Source organism: Heterodontus francisci, chromosome 10, assembly GCF_036365525.1.
Source record: "Heterodontus francisci isolate sHetFra1 chromosome 10, sHetFra1.hap1, whole genome shotgun sequence".
NCBI classification, from domain to species: Eukaryota; Metazoa; Chordata; class Chondrichthyes; order Heterodontiformes; family Heterodontidae; genus Heterodontus; species Heterodontus francisci.
In genome coordinates this window covers 57,098,360-57,118,725 of record NC_090380.1, presented here as the reverse complement: position 1 = coordinate 57,118,725, position 20,366 = coordinate 57,098,360, and the positions used below count along the sequence as shown (strand labels likewise).

General features: G+C 41.7%; 1 protein-coding gene across 1 annotated transcript in view; it reads right to left on the bottom strand.

Moving 5' to 3' along the window:
• Positions 1–18,624, bottom strand: part of LOC137374452 (limbic system-associated membrane protein-like) — a 1,003,210-nt gene extending 984,586 nt beyond the window's left edge. Inside the window, exon 1 of the mRNA XM_068040581.1 lies at positions 18,470–18,624. Within this exon, the coding sequence (XP_067896682.1) occupies positions 18,470–18,624 (155 nt within the window). The remainder of the gene's footprint in view (positions 1–18,469) is intronic.
• Positions 18,625–20,366: the final 1,742 nt, after the last annotated feature.

Sequence of the window (20,366 nt, the reverse complement as noted above, 5' to 3'; positions counted from 1 at the left end):
GTTATTCAACAACATGCATTTGTCTTCAACCGATATGGGTTTAACATTTCTCAGTCCCAGTACTAACTTGCAAAAGTACATTATGTACCTTTCAAGACTTGCCAGAGAATTAGGACAGAAACTTTGCAGTAACTGCAGAAGTAAACTTAAGTACTATGATTTAAAACTGAAGTCCTAGAGCCAAGAGGAGATGCATTTAACGTTATATTCCACTCTACGCATCCAGAGTTCTGCTGCTTTTCCATCAATTTTTTTAGTACCTCCATCATGACAGATTTCAGTGTTTGTGTGGGGTGACTACGAAGATGGCTTTTTTTCACGTACTATTCCAGATATAAAATTTTTGACGGTGAATTTCATGGTAGCCTGATGTAAGTCTAGTGGTGAGGTGAACTGAATCCTTTCAATTACAGGCAGGATTCATCCATCCAGTTCAATTTATGCATTGTATGAAGAAAAGATAAACCTGCATAGTAGGATTGGGTCTTATATGCAAAACAAAATAGGTAGAAATTAAATAAAATAAAAACACAGAAATAAGTAAGGCAAGAGCCACAAAGGATTATTTCAAACTACAGATTGAGAACTAATACACACAAAAATATACTGATCCTGGTTTCCAAGTCACTGGTTCAGATCTGTAATCCCAAGAAGAGTTATTACTTACTATTAAATATATATAAAAATGATTACATTTATATAGCACTTCATCAATCTCTCAGAAACATCTTGAAAGGCTTCACAATAAATATTTGCAGTGACTATAATGCACATATTGAGGAAAGGTTACAAGGAATATAGAAGGGGACAAGTAGAGGCCCAGTGGTCATTGTCAGTGCAGGAGTAAATAGCATTTGAGAGAAATAATGTTTAGTCCTTAAAAAACACATACAAAGAGTGGCTCAAAACTGAAAGATAAAGGTTGAAAAGCAATGGTCTGTGCTATACTTTCAGATTTCTGAGAAAAAGGAATTAAGCAAAAGAACAAGTGGCCGTCAGCACAGTGTGAATACAACACTACTACTTTCATAAATAACTACAAATCCATTCAGTATAAGAAAGGACTGGTAGAGGGGACATGGGAAAAGAAATTTATAAGGAACATTGGGACAGCAATACAAAACAATGAAATTAGAAAGGAGGGCAGGGACAAAACAGACTCCCAGACCAGACAGATCATCGGAGAGAAGGCAATAAACAAGTAGGTGTAGACACATGAAATAAAAACAAGAAATGCTGGAATCACTCAGCAGGTCTGGCAGCATCTGTGGAAAGAGAAGCAGAGTTAACGTTTCGGGTCAGTGACCCTTCTTCGGAACTGACAAATATTAAAAATGTCACAGGTTATAAGCAAGTGAGGTGGGGGTGGGGCAAGAGATAACAAAGGAGAAGGTGTAGATTGGACAAGGCCACATAGCTGACCAAAAGGTCATGGAGCAAAGGCAAACAATATGTTAATGGTGTGTTGAAAGACAAAGTATTAGTACAGAAAAGGTGTTAACGGACTGAATATTGAACAGCCGCAAGTACAAACATGAAAAAAAACAGTGGGTAAGCAAACTGGACAAACTAAGATGAAATGAAATAAATGCAAAAAAAAGATTGTAAAAAAGAAAAAAGAAAAAACAACTAGTATACTGTATTTGCTGCTCACAATGTGGTCTCCTCTACATTGGGGAGACCAAGCGCAGACTGCGTGACCGCATTGCGGAACATCTCCGCTCAGTCCGCAAGCAGGACCCTGAGCTTCCGGTTGCTTGCCATTTCAACACTCCCCCCTGCTCTCATGCTCACACCTCTGTCCTGGGATTGCTGCAGTGTTCCAGTGAACATCAACGCAAGCTCGAGGAACAGCATCTCGTCTACCGATTAGGCACACTACAGCCTGCTGGACTGAACATTGAGTTCAATAATTTCAGAGCATGACAGCCCCCCATTTTACTTTCATTTTTAGTTGTTTTTTCTTTTTTCTTTTTTACATTTTTTACAACCTTTTTTTTGCATTTATTTCATTTCATCTTAGTTTGTCCAGTTTGCTTACCCACTGTTTTTTTTCATGTTTGTACTTGCGGCTGTTCAATATTCAGTCCGTTAACACCTTTTCTGTACTAATGCTTTGTCTTTCAACACACCATTAACATATTGTTTGCCTTTGCTCCATGACCTTTTGGTCAGCTATGTGGCCTTGTCCAATCTACACCTTCTCCTTTGTTATCTCTTGCCCCACCCCCACCTCACGTGCTTATAACCTGTGACATTTTTAATATTTGTCAGTTCCGAAGAAGGGTCACTGACCCGAAACGTTAACTCTGCTTCTCTTTCCACAGATGCTGCCAGACCTGCTGAGTGGTTCCAGCATTTCTTGTTTTTATTTCAGATTTCCAGCATCCGCAGTATTTTGCTTATATAGGTGTAGACACAGATATCCAGAAAGAGAAAAATGAACCAGGAGGAAAATCTAAAATAAGATAGGGTCAGTCAGTCATTTACGGCACAGAAGGAGACCATTCGGCCCATTGAGTCCATGCCAGCTTTCCACAAAGCTATCCAGTCAGTTTCACTCCCCTGCTCGATCCCTATAGCCCTGCAAGTCTATTTCCTTCAAGTGGCCATTCAATTTCCTTTTGGGAAGTCACTGATTGTCTCTGCTTCCAACACCCTTGTGGGCAGCAAGTTTCATGTCATTACCGCCCATTGTCTAAAAAAGTGCTTCCTCACATTCCCCCTGCAACTCTTGCTCAAAACCTTCAATCTGTGTCCCCGAGTCCTTGTACCATTATTTAATAGGAACAGCTTTTCCTTGTCCGACTTATCTAAACCTGTCATAATCTTCTACATTTCTAGTAAATATCCCCTCAATCTCCTTTGTTCTAAGGAAAACAAACCCAGTTTTTCAAATTTAACCTTGTAACTAAAATCCCCCATTCTGGTAAATCTCCACTGCACCTTCTCAAGGACCCCTCACATCCTTCCTAAAGTGTGGTGACCGGAATGAGACACAATACTCCAATTGGGGCCTAACCAGAGCTTTGTAAAGGTTCAGCAAAACGTCCCTGCTTTTGTACTCAATGCCTCTGTTTATGAAGCCCAAGATCCGATATGCTTTACTAGATTATTATCTGAGCCACATGAAAATTGGGATAGGGCAAATAAGATTAGAGAAATGAATGCGTGGCTCAAAGACTGATGTGATAGGAGTGGGTTCTGGTTCATGGGGCACTGGCAGCAGTACTGGGGTAAGTGGTGGCTGTACCGTTGGGACGGTCTACACCTGAACTGTGCTGGGGCCAGTGTTCTAGCCAGCCACATAACTAGGGAAGTAAAGAGGATTTTAAACTGAATAGTGGGGGCAAGGGATCAAATTTGGGAAGATAGGTAAATCAAGGAGTGGAGACAAGGCAAGAGAGAAAGGTATTAATATGGGAAATGGTAAACAGACTGTGACAGGAAAGGACAGAGCGAACAAATCTAAGAGTAAATCAACAGATAAGGTTACAAAAATAATAAAAGGACACAACTAAAGTCTCTGTATCTGAATGCACGTAGCATTCAAAGCAGATAAATTAAGAGCACAAATAGAAATAAATATGATCTGATAGCCATTACAGAGACATGGCTGCAGGACGAAATAGACTGGGACCTGAATATTGAAGAGTACATGGCATTTAAGAAGGACAAGAAGCTAGGAAAAAGTGCAGGGGTAGCTCTACTAATTAATGATGGTATTGGTGCAATAGAGAGGGATGACCTAAGTTCAGGAGACCAGGATGTCGAAGCAGTTTGGGTAGAGATGGGAAATCATAAAGGCAAGAAGTCACTTGTGGGAGTGGTGCACAGGTCACCTAACATTAACCACACTGCTGGACGGTATATAAAGGAAGAAATAATGGCAGCTTGTCAGAATGGTACAGCGATAATTATGGGGGATTTTAACCTACATATAGACTGGAAAAATCAGATGGGCAGCCATAGTATGGATGAGGAGTACATAGAATGTTTTCGGGATAATTTCCTGGAACAATACATTCTGGAGCCAACCAGAGAGCAGGCTCTACTAGACCTGGCATTGTGCAATGAGAAAGGAATAAGTAATGACCTCATAGTTAAGGTGCCCCTAGGTAGCAGCAATCATAACATGATTGAATTTTGCATTCAGTTTGAAGGAGAGAAGAGTGGGTCTAAGACTAGTATTTTAAACTTAAATAAGGGCAATTATGAGGGCATGAAAGCAGAGCTAGCTAAAGTGAACTGGCAAATCAGGTTAAAGGATAGGTCAGTACAGATGTAGTGCCAGACATTTAAGGGGATGTTTTAGAATACACAGAATAGATACATTTAAATGAGAAAGAACAATTCCAAGGGTGGGACCTGCCATCTGGTTAACTAAAACAGTTAAAGATTGTATCGAACTTAAAGAAAAAGCCTACAATTGTGCAAAGTTGGGAGGCAGGTCAGAAGATTGGACAGAATATAAAAACAGCAAAGAAGGAGTTAAAGATTGATAAGGAAGGTAAAATTAGAGTATGAGAGAAAGCTAGCTAGAAATATAAAGACAGATAGTAAAAGTTTCTATAGATATTTTTAAAAAGAGTTAACAAAGTGAGCGTTGGACCTATAAAAAGTGAGTCTGGGGAATTAATAATGAATAATAAGGAGATGGCAGATGAATTGAACAGATATTTTGCATCGGTCTTCACTATTGAGTAACATCCCAGTATTAGCTGTAAGTCAAGAAATGGAAGGGAGGGAGGAACTCAAGAAAATTGCAATCACCAGGCAAGTGGTACTGAACAAATTGCTGGAGCTGACGGCTGACAGGTCCACGGGTCCTGATGGACTTCATCCTGGGGTGGTAAGAGAAGTGGCTAGTGAGATAGTTGATGCATTAGTTTAAATTTTTCAAAATTCCCTAGATTCGGGGAAGTTTCCGTTTGATTGGAAAATAGCGAATGTAACTCCTTTATTCAAAAAGGGAGGAGACAGAAAGCAGGAAACTACAGGCCAGTTAGCTTAACATCTGTCTTAGGGAAAATGCTAGAAGCTATTATTAAAGATATTATAGGAGGGCATTTATAAAAATTCAAGGTAATCAGGCAGAGACAACATGGTTTTGTGAAGGGGAAATCATGTTTAACTAATTTATCGGAGTTCTTTGAGGGAGTTACATGTGCTGTAGATAAAGGGGAACTGGTGGATGTCCTGTACCTATATTTCCAGAAGGCATTTGATAAGGTGCCACATCAAAGGCTATTGCAGAAAATAAAAGCGTATGGTGTAGGGGGTAACATATTGGCATGGATAGAAGATTGGTTAGCTGACAGGAAACAGAGAGTAGGCATAATTTTCTGGTTGGCGAGATGTAAGGAGTGGTGTGCCATAGGAATCTGTGCTGGGGTATCAACTTTTTACAATTTATATAACTAACTTAGATGAAGGGACCGAAGGTATGGTTGATAAATTTGCTGATGACACAAAAATAGGTAGGAAAGTAACTTGTGAAGAGGACATAAGGAGGCTACAAAGGGATATAGATAGGTTAAGTGAGTGGGCAAAAACCTGGCAAATAGAGTATAATATGGGAAAATGTGAAATTGTCCACTTTGGCAGGAAGAATAAAAAAAAGCATATTATCTGAATGGTGAGAGATTGCAGAGCTTTGAGATGCAGAGTGATCTGGGTGTCCTAGTGGATGAATTGCAAAAGGTTAGTATGCAGGTACAGCATGTAATTAGGAAAGCTAATAGAATGTTATAATTTATCGCGAGGGGAATTGAATACAAAAGTAGGGAGGTTATGCTTCAGCTATACAGGGCATTGGTGAGACCACATCTGGAGTACTGTGTACAGTACTGGTCTCCTTTTTTAAGGAATAATGTAAATGCATCGGAGGCAGTAGAGAGAAGGTTTACTGGACCAATACCTGGAATGAGTGGCCTGTCTTACGAGGAAAGATTGGACAGGCGAGGCTTGTATCCACTGGAGGTTAGAAGAGTAAGAGGTGACTTGATTGAAACGTATAAGATCCTGAGGGGTGTTTCCCCTTGTGGGAGAATCTCAAACTAGGGGTCACTGTTTAAAAATGAAGGGTCGCCCATTTAAGACAGAGATGAGGAGAAACTTTTTCTCTTCGAGGGTCCTGAGTCTTTAGAATTCTCTTCCTCAAAAGGCAGTGGAAGCAGAGTCTTTGAATATTTTTAAGGCAAAGGTAGATAGATTCTTGATAAGCAAGGGGATGGAAGGTTATCGGAGGTAGGTGAAAATGTGGCGTAATCAGTTAAGCCATGAACTTACTGAATGGCGGAGTAGGCTCGAGGGGTCAAGTGGCATTCTCCTGTTCCTAATTCGTATGTTCACTCTCTCAATATGTCCTGTCACCTTCAAAGATCGATGCACATGCACCCCCCAGGTCTCTCTGTTCCTGCACACTCTTTAGAACTGTGTCATTAAATATATATTGCCTCTCCCGATTCCTTCTGCCAAAATGCATCACCTCACACTTGTCAGTATTAAATTCCATCTGCCACATGCCTGCCCATTCTGCAAGCCGAATTACGTCCTGTTGCGGGCGGTTCATATCATCCTCACTGTTTGCTGCACCTACAAGTTTGGTGTCATCGGCAAGTTTTGAGATTCTACTTTGTATTCCAAGATCCATTTATGTGTAGCAAAAAAAGCAGGGTTCTCAGCACTGACCCTTGGGGAACATCACTTTCTACCATGTTCCAGTCTGAAAAACAACCATTTATTATGACTTGCTGTTTCCTGTCCTTAAGACAATTTTTTTTTCCAATTGGACACTGACCCTCCTATTTCATGTATATGCATGAACACAAAGATGCCAGACTGGAGGCCACTGTGGCAGTAGAGAACCATGATGGGCTGGATTTTGCGGAGGAGGCGGGGCTCCCAGCGCTGGGCTGAAAAGGTGGGGGTAACCCCGCCTCTGCATTTTTGGTGACCCCCGGAGTGATCCAGTCTTTTGGAGTCAAAGTTTAAATGAGGCGAGATTCCTGTCCCTTTAAAGACTTAATAGGGACAGGGAACCCGCCCCCAAGTGACGCCGGCAAATCACCAGGCCGGCAGCTCAGCAGTATTGGCAGTGCCACCAGGAGCAGTGGCCACTGCCGGTACTGCAGAAGCCTCAGACCCAGGCCCAGTGCTGGAACACCAAACAAGAGATAGGTGAGGCGAGATCGCCGGAGCCAGTCCAGAAGGCTCCGGTGAGGAGGTTGAGTGGTGGGCGTTTGGGCCAGGAGGAGGGATGTCCCGGGTAAAATCACAGCAGTGGCGGGAAGAGCCCTTAATTGGCCTTTGGGCAGGAAGGCCGTCGTTGGCCTAACCCGCGCCCAGGAGAATTGGAACTGGGAATCCCAGCGTCGGGTTCTATGGCGGGCAATTGTGCCCCAATTCTCCGCCCCCACCCTCCTCTGCCATGAGACCCACCGTTGGGATGTGCACAAAATCTGGCCTGATGTGTGGCAATATTAGAAGCATGACTTAATCCAAAGGATGGAAGTGAATGTTCAGGAGAAGAGAGTTTAAATATAACAGAGTAGGTAGGAAAGGAAATGGTATACCTTGAATTTTCAGGGATACCTGAGAGGAAAAAATTGTTGATTCTATCGGGGGTTGAAAACTACAAAATTAACTGTCATACAAAAGAAAAATACTGTAGATGCTGGAAATCTGAAACGAAAGCAGAAAATGCTGGAAACACTCAGCAGGTCCGGCAGCATCTTTGGAGAAAAAAGCAGAGTTCTGATGAAAGGTCATCAACCTGAAATGTTAACGCTGTTTTTCTCTCCACAGATGCTGCCTGACCTGCTATTTCCAGCATTTTCTGTTTTTGTCACAAAATTAAATGTCTCTAACCATCTTCTTTTCACCATGCACATCCAGTCCCTCTACACTTCCACCCCTATCAGGAAAACCTGCTATCCCTCCCCTTCTTGCTGAAACCAAGTCTCCATCCACCACCACCCTCCTCTGCCTGGCTGAACTTGTTCTTGCACTGAGCAACTTCTCCTTTGACTCCACTCACTTTCTCCAAGTGAAAAGTGTTGCTATGGGAAACTCTATGGGTCCTAGCTAGGCCTAACTTTTTGTGAGATATGTGGAACATTCTTCGTTCCAGTCTCATTCGGGTCCCATCGCTCTCCTGTTTTTCTGGTACATTACTTTGTATTGGTGCCACTTCCTGCTCTTAGCCTGGACTGGAAAATTTCATTAACTTTTTTCCAATTTTCACTCTTCCTTCGCTTTCACATGTTCGATCTCTGACTCTTCCCTTCCTTGACTTCTGTCATTATTTACCAGGATAGGCTATCAGCCAATATCTACTATAAGCCCACTGACTCCCAAAGTTACCTTGACTACACTTCCTCCCAGCCCTCTTCATGTAAGGATTCTATTCCATTTTTTCAGTCTCTTCTTACTTCTGTTCTGAGGATGCCACCTTCCACACCAGCACTTCTAATTTGTCTTTCTTTTTTTGCAACCGAGGATTCCCTTCCACTGTGCTTGACTGGGCCTTTGACTATCTCCATTCCATTTCTCACACTTCTGGTCTCACCCCATCTCCTCCTTCCCAGGACCACAATAGGGTTCCCCTTGTCTTCACCTTCCACCATACCAGCCTGCACATTCAACAGATCATCCTCCACCATTTCTGTCACACCCAGCATGATGCCACCACCAAACATAGCATCCCATCTCCTTTCAGCATGCTGAATGGACCATTTCCTCTGCAACATCCTGGTCTATTCCTCAATCACCCTAACACCCCCTCCCTTTCCCACAGCACCTTTCCATATAAGCACAGGAGATAAAACACTTGCCCATTTATATTCTCCCATCCCAACGTCCAGGGCCCCAAAACACTCCTTCCAGGTGAAACAGCGATTTACTTGCACTTCTTTCAATTTCACATAATGTGGCCTCCTCTACCTTAGAGACACCAAATGCAAATTAGATGAATGTGCTGCTGAACACTTCCACTCAGTCTGCAAGCGTCACCCTGAGCTTCCAGTTGCTTTCCATTTTAATTGTCTGTCCCACTCCCACTCTGACCTTGGCCTCTTACAATGAAGCTCAAGACACAGCAGTTTACCTTTTGCTTAGGCATATGTCAGGTAAACCCCCCACCTGCCAAGTCTGAGGCACACATGATTTTGCCACATGAACATTAAAACTTAAAATTGCAAGCTCCTGGCTGGAAGGACATTTGCTAGCATGCACACAGTGTTGAAAAAACGAACCAGTCCCCACTCCAATACACAGAAGAGACCTGGTCAAACCAGTCAGTCACGTGACCACCTCCTGGCCAACTAGGGGAGTTTTAAACTGGAAAAACAGAATGTGAACTCAGAATGCCATGTGCTCCTGGAACTGAAGCAACAATTACCTCCTCTCCTGTCTGCCCTCATCTCGCTCTCACCAGCTCCAGAAACCATTGAAGATATGTAAACTCAGAGAAAAGTCTCCCACATGAACAAGGTTTACTGGGCCCCAACGAAATGCAAGGACTACTGTAAGCTCGAAGCACAGTAACAAGATATTGCCTCAAACTGTTCCACTTTATCTTTTCTTCTCTTTTCTGTCCCTGTCCTCATGTATATATCGCGTGTGCATGCTAGCATGGGCGCGTCGTATATCTGTAGGCATTAACCGTATTAGAGTTTAAGTTTAAGGTTTAATAAATTTCACATTTATTCTTTAAACCTAAGAAGGCCTGTTTATGCTAATTTCTTTGCCTTATAATTGGAAAGCTGTGAACAAGGATTCACAAAAGGGGAGCTCAAAACACAGTGTGTTTAAAATAAAACCCTGTTACAATAAGACCAGGTGAAGATTGTAACAGACCCCTTGACACCTTTCTCTCCTGGTCATAACACACTTTATAACTTTCCAGACTCAGTCACTGAGTTCAATAATTTCAGATCACAACCACCCATTTTATCAGGCAGTAGCTGCTGGTAATGATTCTGCTGTTGTCATTTACAACTCCTCTGGACAGATCTTTTGTTTCTTTACTTGTCCCACTACTCATACTTCTGCTCGCACCATCATCCCTTTTATCAGAACAAAGAACAAAGAACAAAGATAATTACAGCACAGGAACAGGCCCTTCGGCCCTCCAAGCCTGCGCCGATCCAGATCCTCTCTCTAAACATGTCGCCTATTTTCTAAGCTTCTGTATCTCTTTTCTTCCTGCCCATTCATGTATCTGTCTAGATACATCTTAAAAGACTCCATCGTGCCCGCATCTACCACCTCCGCTGGCAATGCGTTCCAGGTGCCCACCACCCTCTGCGTAAAGAACTTTCCACGCATATCCCCCCTAAACTTTTCCCCTTTCACTTTGAACTCGTGTCCTCTAGTAATTGAAACCCCCACTCTGGGAAAAAGCTTCTTGCTATCCACCCTGTCTATACCTCTCATGATTTTGTACACCTCAATCAGGTCCCCCCTCAACCTCCGTCTTTCTAATGAAAATAATCCTAATCTACTCAACCTCTCTTCATAGCTAGCGCCCTCCATACCAGGCAACATCCTGGTGAACCTCCTCTGCACCCTTTCCAAAGCATCCACATCCTTTTGATAATGTGGCGACCAGAACTGTACGCAGTATTCCAAATGTGGCCGAACCAAAGTCCTATACAACTGTAACATGACCTGCCAACTCTTGTACTCAATGCCCCGTCCGATGAAGGAAAGCATGCCGTATGCCTTCTTGACCACTCTATTTACCTGCGTTGCCACCTTCAGGGAACAGTGGACCTGAACACCCAAATCTCTCTGGACATCAATTTTCCCCAGGACTTTTCCATTGATCCACCTGATCACAGACCTTCCTTTTGTTTTTTCCCCTCCCACCTTTTCCTGCCTCTAACTTTTCCCAACCTCTAACTTTTTCCAGTTCTGATGAAAGGCTAATGATATGAAATATTGGGGGGAAATTTCAACCTGGTGGCAGGGGTCTCGACGACCAGAGAAACCGATGCTGAGATCCCTGTGTCGCTTCTTCTACAGAGGGCCGGCTGAATCTAGTGCCAATGAGGCACGCACTTAACTGGACAGTGGTGGGCCTTCCACAGGATCAAGGACCCTGGCCCCGGAAGTCCTGCCCTTACAGCCAAGTGCTGCCAGCCAATCAGAGGCCTCAGGTCCTCAGCGGCACCTCCCCACCTCCAAACCCACCATGGGGGAGAGCATAAAATTCCCCCGATTAGCTCTGTTTCCCTTTCCACAGATGCTGCCAGACCTGATAAGGATTTCCAGCATTTTCAGTTTTAATTACAAAATTAACTACTCTGAGTTGTCATTACAAATGCTGGGTATGCTACAGACCACCACATCAACATAAGGTGTACAATTTTCTCTACAAAGACATAGGAAGGTATGTGAGAATACAAACATGGTTTTAATGGGAAATTTCAAAAACAACCAACATAAACTGGGAAAACGCAAGTTATTTAGAGTCAGAGTTGATAGATGTGGTTCATGACTGCTTCTTGACCCAATGTTTAAAGGAAGCCACGAGAGGCAATACTCATTTTGATCTGGTATTCATAAATGACCCAGAAAAGATACAAGAAATGTCCCCTATGGGGACAACAACCACAGAATGATAAATTTTAACATGATCTGGCAGTCAGAAATATCTAAGATCAGAATACAGGTACATACTTTGAAAAATGGCTAAATTCAATGAAATAAGGGAACAGCTAAAACTGTTTAAGAACACTTCAGTTGAGGCAAATGGATTACCTTTAAAGGTGCAATGCTACAAATGTAGAATAAATGCATTCCTAAAACCAACAAGTTCAGTCTGAACAAATATGTTCCGAAATGAATCAGCAAACAAAAGTAAAGTTTGTTAAATTGGAAAACCTGCAGCAATAAAGAAGAAAGGGCCCACTGGGGATGAATACAAGAATTTGCAGGAACATGTGATTTGAGAAGCATGACCTGGACAACAGTACAACAGCAGAGACTAAGCATACCAGCAAAAATTTATTGCAGTACCATAATAATATAAGGGTAGGAACAGCAGAGGTGAAGAACAAAGATGATGCAAACAGGCTTGAATCTGTGGATAAGCATAAATACCAAATATTCTGGATGACTACTTCTGCCAAATTTTCACAAGGAAAGGCAAGAGCAACATATGCTTTCCAAACAAAGATATCCCCAGTATAATCAATGACAGGCTAATCAGGCTCAAAGCAAATAAATCTCCAGGTATAGACTGTATTCTCCCAGGGTGCTGAAAAGATTAAGGAAGAGATTGTGAAGCACTGACTATCATCATGAGGGAGCTATTGATCACTGGGGAAGTTGTAGCAGAATGGAAAAAGACTAATATGCTACCCATATTCAAAAAGGGTGAAAAGAACACAGGTATATACCTCTTTTCCATGCAAAATAATGGAAACGATTATTAGGACTAAGCTTGAGGAACACCTGAACAATAACAGTCCAGCAAACAGTCATCGACATGGATTCAGAAAGGAAAGATTCTGCTTAACCAAATTTCTTAATTTCTTTGAGGAAATGACAACCCAAATGGACTTGGTGTACCTCAACTTCCAAAAGGCTTTTGACAAAGTTCCACATGAGAGGCTATTTATTAAACACAAAGCTATGTGAATTCAGTGTAAATTCTGGAAATGAATGAAACTGGCTGATGGGTAGGAAACAAGGAATACTCACCAGAATTGGTGGAAAATAGTGACTGTGATACATCAGGGCTCAGTATTAGCAGCATTATTGTTTCCAATTTACATAAAGAAAATTGATTGAGAAACTCAATGTAAAGTGGTCAAATTTGCAAAGGATACCTAGCTCGGAAGGGCAGTGCTTCTTCAGAAGTTATAGAATGAGTTGGACAAGGTGTGTAAGTCAGGAGAACAATGGCAGATTAAATTCCAAAACAGACAGTAGTAAAGTGCTAAACACAGGAAGGAAAAACGGATGACAGCTTACTCCATCAATGGTGTTGAAATAGCTAACAATAAAGCTAAAAGAGTCCTTGGAATCTTAGTAGACTTGACCGTAAATGTCCACCCAATGTAGAGCAGCAATCAACCAAGTCAAATAGATGTTGAACTACATAACTAAACAAAGTAGAATGTAGGTTCAAGGATGTAATGATCAGACTCCATAATGCTCTCGTCAGACCACACCTTGAATACTCCATCCAATTCTGACCATCAAGAAACAAGAAAGACATTCAAGCACAGGAAGCAGTGCAGAGAAGAGCCATGAGAGCAATTCCCTGATATCAGGAGTACAAGTTATGAGAAAAAAACCTGAAGAAACTAGAGTGATGCATTTTCACTTTTACTGTCAGGTCGTAGCAAATCGGCTGCCATTGTTCATTTTTGTTCATTTATTGATTTCAGGTCTGTATTTTCAACTTGCAGGACAGTACGGCAAAAAGGGTAAATAAAATTTGTTAACATTTCCCATGATTTAAACATTTTTACTGGGAATTAATAGTGGCCATTGAGGCAGATGTCCAGTTCACAAATAAGCTCCGCTAACCTCAAAGTCAATCCTGTAAATTTCCAATTCCAATCAATTACCTTACCTCAGGAACACTCAGCAATAAATGTGCAAAGCTAATGTCACTGTATTATACACTACAGTATTGTAAATAAAAAGTTAATGGAAAATTTCAAAATTGTTGTTTACAGGCAGACATTCAGTTACTCAACTGTCTATATTCCATCAATGGTGTATAGGAATATATCTGTATACTTCCATGTCTTTCAGTTTGTACTAGTTGCTTTGCTGTGTTTCCTGTTAGAGACCTTCGAGTAGCAGACATTTTGCACAGACCGTCACAATATATGACATCGTAGCATGTCACTACAGTGACATGATGAATAGGAAGTGCTGCATGTACTCACACACCATATGAACAGCATTGTACCGTAAGCAAAGTGCCAGCATATATTTGCAAAATTCCCAACAAAAGAGAGCAACAAGAAGTCCCTTAGACATACCAAATACATGTATGTATTTCACTATATAACATTATTCATAATTCAGTCATATTTGCTTTCCAGCTCTCCCTCCCATCCCCCAACAATCGTTCATCAGGTAAAGACAGTGTGTACTTGAGACATACAAACCAAAGTGTCCCAATCTTTGCTGAATTAACTGACCTTCGCTGTAATTGCACTTGCAACACCCATAGTTAGCCTCACTGACCCTGGGCTAACATGGGGGAATCCAGCCTGATACTGATCACTTTTAATGGCCCTTCCCATAATTCAATGGAGGAAAGGATTGGGTTCCGTTGTGATCCCCTACCCCGGTAGTAGAACAGCCTCCCAACTCTGACTCAGCCAGGCTCATAGAATGGCGGTTTGGATAAAGTACCAAAGGGCAAAGAGTACCTAGCATCCTTGCAGCTATTCCTGCATGAGTCAGCACTTTCAGGAGACAAGGGAGAAAATTCGAGAGGCGGTGGGAGGGGGGAGAGTCGTAGTGCTAGTGAGACGAATCTGCTTCCATGCTTCATGTTTCCACTTTGGGCAAAATTTTGATGCTCGAAGATTAACCCAAAATGGCAAATAGAGTATTTATTTCAGTTTGCCACTTACCTCTTACAATGAGCTTTTCTGGAAACAGTTGCAAAAACTTAAATTTTCAAACCTGAAGGAGGGAGGGATCGCTATGGCATTTAGTAATACAAACCCCCTCCACCCTAATATAGCTGGGTCTGCAGTACAGTTTTTCAATAACTGTTTGCAATCTTAATCCTTTTTCTGGCCTCTTGATCTAGCTGAGTGAAGATTTTGTTATTTTGTTAAATGCAGAATAAGTTTAGCCATTAAATCCATGGTTGACATATAATATTAATGTGCAATAAAACAGAAAAAGTGCATGTGGTACTTTTACGCTTTTGATTGGCCATGCCCCCCTGTCTCTCCCCAAACACCAACATTATAATTAGTCAATGGATAAACTGGCATGCAACAGGTCTGCAAATTTAAGGAAAATAAAATCACATGTATGACAGCACAACCCACATTAAACTATCTCTATTGTGCTTTGCTTGACCAGGCTAAATTTGCTGAGTCACTGAGTCGGTACTGCCTTTTATGCAGAAGTAAAGTGCTGCTCTGTTGAAGGTATCAAATTGACAATAATCCTCACATATTTGCAGCCAGATTAAGATCTTGACTATTTTACCTATTTCTCATATGTTTCTTAAGTTTGATCAGATGAGGCCTACCTTTTTAGTGTGCTTAACTGTGTCTCCTGTCCAATTTCTGTTGCAGGGTTGGGGGGACAGAGGGGGACATCAGTTTTCAGGCCCATTTTAACACTTTTCCTGTTTGCCTTTTTATAGGCAGTAAGCTGCTCATTGACTGAACTATCAGTCAGTATAAACTGCCGCCGCCAATTCTCCATTGTCAGGCCACCTGGAGGTGTGTCCAAGTAGTATACAAACTCTTCCTCTCTCTCTCAGACAGAGCACACCTAAGATGCTGCCCCTGACTATACGATTAAGATTGGACATCAAATAAATTAATATCATAGTTCCTGTGGTAAATGTGCCAGTGTAACATTCCTGACACTATGTTCGAATGAATTCTGAAGAAAATTGAACAGAAACCATATTATTTTGCAGCATGCAATGTACTTATTTCAACAGCACATTTCTGAACTGCTGATCACCTAGATCTAAGCTTATCCAATGAATGACAGTGTTACCTCCATAACCTGCTATCTCTTTTGAATGGATGCAAGATTACATCATATAATCTTAAACACTGCAATTCCTCCCCATTACCCTTGAAGACTGTGATACAAGTTGGAGTACATTTCCTGGAGATCAGGTGGCTTTCGAGTCTCTCACCCCAGTGAGTGTTCTTCACGTGTGAACCTAGATGGTGACCATTGCCAAACTATTTTGAAGTGGAGGTAATATAGCCAAGCCCTATCCTGACCTGACTTTACATCCATTCTTTACATTAGGAGGCAATGATAATGAGCAGGGTCAGAAACCCTAGGTGATTTCCTGCTGACCCCCACAATCAATCCCAGGAGTGGCAAGGCCAATTATAGTCTCTTTACTATCTCCCTGGGTGAAATCAGCTAAACTGCTCTAAGTCAAGGATCAAACCTAGGATCCCTAAGGATGATACGACTTAGTACCACAATGTACTGAGTCATTGGGGATGGGGGGTAGGGTCTGTAGATGGGCTCAGAAGTCCATTTGCAAAATGTGGCTAGTTCTTTCTAGAAACAATCTTGAGAAATGCAATCATTTTTGAAGTTGTGACTAAAGCTCCACTTCCACCTCACAAGGAAGCTTTTTGGTACAGTCAGTAACAACCTGTTCTGAATTTAATTCAAGCCCCAACATATCAGCCAGGAAATGCTTGTGATACAGCAGACACCAAATTTACTAAAACATAATTTTTTTTTACCCAATGCAGTTTTCCAGTTTATACTTTCATTTTGACATGAACTATAATTCACAGAGAAGCAGTAAAGGTTACTGTGCAAAATAAACATCATGTCCCTGTAGAAACCTCTCTGGAATAAAACAAGGTTAACTGTTTTCCAAGCCACCACCCCCTCCATACCCCACCCCCTGCCATTTTAGTCATCAATACTCTATTCAATATAGTTTTTATGTTACAGGGATACAAACTGAATCTAAATATAAAATCTAAACACAAATATATGAAACCTGCCTCAGTGCACAATAAACCATATAGACTAAGAAAGTATCAGGTTTATACCATGGCCTGTTCTGAGTTATGACTTTAACTTGGGTGATAGAGGTGGTGACGTTATAATTGAACTCACTGTTCTTGGGTTAGAGAGGAAGAAAAAAAATCAAATAGAGTTCCCATGCTTGATGACTACCTATTAAACCCTCCTGGATGTGTGTGTCTATGGACCGGTGTGGGTGTAATGTCTCACATAGCTGACTAGCTGGCACTCAATGTACACTTACATATAAAGGATGGGACCTTGGACAAGGTAAAAGAAGATGACCAACAGCCATGAATCCTACAACCTAATATGAATCGGAAGAAAAGAAGAAAATTGGAGCAGCATCTCTGTGCTATGTGTTTGAAGCTTCAAGCACCATATCATCACAAAGAGTAGGATAAATGTGCTTGCGGAGTATTGCCACACCTGTTAACTCTCCAGTTTCAGATTGGAAACCCCAGATTTTAAATCTATTCTTTTGCCAACCTAATCTACAGCAACCCTCCAATGCAACAAATACAAATTTGAAAAACTGAGATAAAGAAACCAGCAAATAAGAAAAAGAAAAAAGAAAAAAAAATCAGAGTTAAAATAGATAACATACATAACAAAAAGGGGCAGAAAAAGGAATGAAAGGGTTAATATCCTAATAAAAACTTTGTATAGCCTCTCTCCTCCCCCTCAACACCTGCTCAGTAACAAGACAGTACCATGATAGTATACTCAATCCTCCCCCACAGTATCCTGTTTAGGATTTGTTTTAACCTTAACAATGATTTTGTTCAAGCTTTAATAGTAGATTGCGGTGAGGGGGATTAAACAATAAATGGACATGCAGTGCACATGATTACACAGGACACAAATGTACACACAGGCATGATTATCATATGTGCACATTTTTCAACCAGCTTGCCAATAGGAGGAGGGAGTCAAGTAAAAATGATTCATTTCTTTACTTAATTCAAACAAAAATCCTCCTGATTTGTTTTTTTTCCTCCCTATTTCTCTCTGTCACAAGCACATGGAATGTTTCACACATACAATATGTGTTGACATTGTACTAGTCTCAGTGTATAAGTTATCATTTTAAATGAGATGTTCTGCAAGAACGGCTACATTTTTGAAGCTGCTATTTCAGCAGTGAAATGCATCAAAGACCACTGCTGCCAAGAGGTGCAAGAACCCAGGAATCTACCTTTATTTAAAAACCACTTGGACAAGAAAGAGTTACTTTGATCCCATTATTCATATTTCTGATTATCCCAGTCCTTCTGGAGAAGAGCATTTTCAAAAGATTTTCTGAAAGGAACAAATGACCAAAAACAATCTCCCAATGTTTCCTCCAAAGCATTCACAGCTTTGCACTATGTATTCTGCGTTTCCAGGCTCTCAGTAAGTAGTTCTTCTGTAACCCTTTGAATACCTGGGTGCGCCTGAAACTCACAGCACATGGATCGTCTTTCTATTCCATTACATATTAAAGGATAGTGTTCAGACTGCCACACCAACATTTTATAACAAAGCTGTGAGCAAGCTGCAGAACAGAGAAATCTGACCTGCATAACAGCGGTGATGATTGGAACCCTATTACATCTTCAGCCTGTGATTATTATTTTAAAAACAGCCAGAGAAATAAACTCCCTCAAAGGGTTCGAAAAAGCAACAGGATGTTAATGAGCCTCTGTTTGTACTTCGTTCCACATAATTAACTTGCGTTTCCTACCTGAGGATAGCTGTGTCTCCCTGCCTGATGGTGATGTTGTCCGTCCCCCTGGAGAAGTCCAAGCTTCTAACCGGCAATCCTGTTGGAAGAAGGCAGAGAAATCTCAGAAGGATTACGGGTAGTGGGCGCTGATAATAAGGACCCCGAGATACCATTGTCAGAACAGGATGAGCAGGCCGAACTAAAAGAAAAAGCTCTCCCAAACACTGTGGCAACACGAAAGCTGTCTTCACTAATCGCAAGCTTTGCAATTCCAAGCTCCAGCTGAGTTCCCACTAATCTGACAGCAGAGGCATCACTTGTAAGAGATATGTGAAGCGATGCTCTGAGCGTGAATTGACTGCTTTCCCTCCTCACGCTTCTTTACTTCACCTCCCCCCTCCACTACCCGCCCCCCTCCACCACCATCACCGCCACCCCTTTGGCAGCAAGCTTGATGAAGGTCTGATACCACTCCATCACCATGGCAACAGCTACATCTGAGGCAAATCAACCCAGAGAACAGAATTGTGCTTTGAGGCAGAAACTTACCAAGCTGTTAAAGTGAGGAATAAAGTTAAATCCCTTTTTTTGGCAAAAGTAATATTTTTTGCGAATTGAGCTTGCAAAACACAGTGTGTTCAGCAGTGAATGACTGATGCGAACAAAATCTAGCAGTAATTATCTGTGACACTTCGGTCTTACCATAAGAATCCTGACTATAACAGCTGATAATATTGTTATACTGATTAAATGCAGTCATTTTGCCCTGGTGAGCATTTTAATCAACTTGGGAGTCCTCTATTTTATAACAGTGCATGTACACTCAAACACTGCACCCATGAGTAATAGTTGCATTTGAATATACCTGCTAGCAGTTTGAATTTGGACAGAGTCCCTTGAGCATGCAGACTGTTACAAAAACATCCTGTGACTCTGTAGCAGTTAGAGCCTGTGGCCAATCAATGGAATCACTGGGTTCCATTGAATTATCTACTGAAACATTAACAGTTACATAAAGGAATAGAAACTGGTTCTGTCCCATTTTCAGAGCCATAACTGAATGCGCATAGAGCATGTGCTGCAACCAGGAGGCCTGAGGCTGACTCAAAATTGGGACTTGGAACTCATTTTAATAACTTAAGTAAACTGGCAGTGCCCATCATGCTTCCAGAGACAACTTGCTTATTTCAAGTAGTTGAATATCAGGCAGTTTGCCTTGCCAGTGCGGCCCACAGGTTAAGTTACAGAGGGAGGGAAGATCAATAACAGGAGGCAGCAGTGGATAATGTAACAAGTTCTTTATGTTGTCTGATGCAACATAAATAAGATGCATGGGGTCCAGTCCATTGAAGATTTTTAACAGGTTTTATTAACAGCTAAACTATTATATACAGTTCAGAACAAACTATTTACACAACCTTCATTGAGGTGTTACAGATGCAGAGTGACTCTGGCTTGTAGTCACATGACTATATCCTGGTACTTAGCTCATTAGCATACTGAGTTCTTAAAGGGACATCACTCTTAAAGGCAATCATATAACAGGTAACAAGGCATTGTGGGGGGCTGGATAGTAGGTATTGGGAAGGGGTGGGACTGATCAGAGATCAGCTGCAGCCCTTGGCAGAGCTCTGGCGGTTACCTGCTGGCCTGCATCCACTTTTGGAAAACATGAGCAGAGCAGGCCCAACACTTCCAGCATCCGCAGTATTTTGCTTTTATTATAGCAGAGCAGGCCCAATGCTTCTCCACTCAGGGCAGCCCAATTCCACTGAGGGGACCTAAAACAGGCAATAGGTTCCTCATTAGCATATGCAAGGGGCCTAATGGCTGTTTTAAAATGGGCATTTCAAAAGTTCCCAATTTCTGCCAGTTATAGCTTATCCTGACAACACATACGTCTCACCCACAGCAT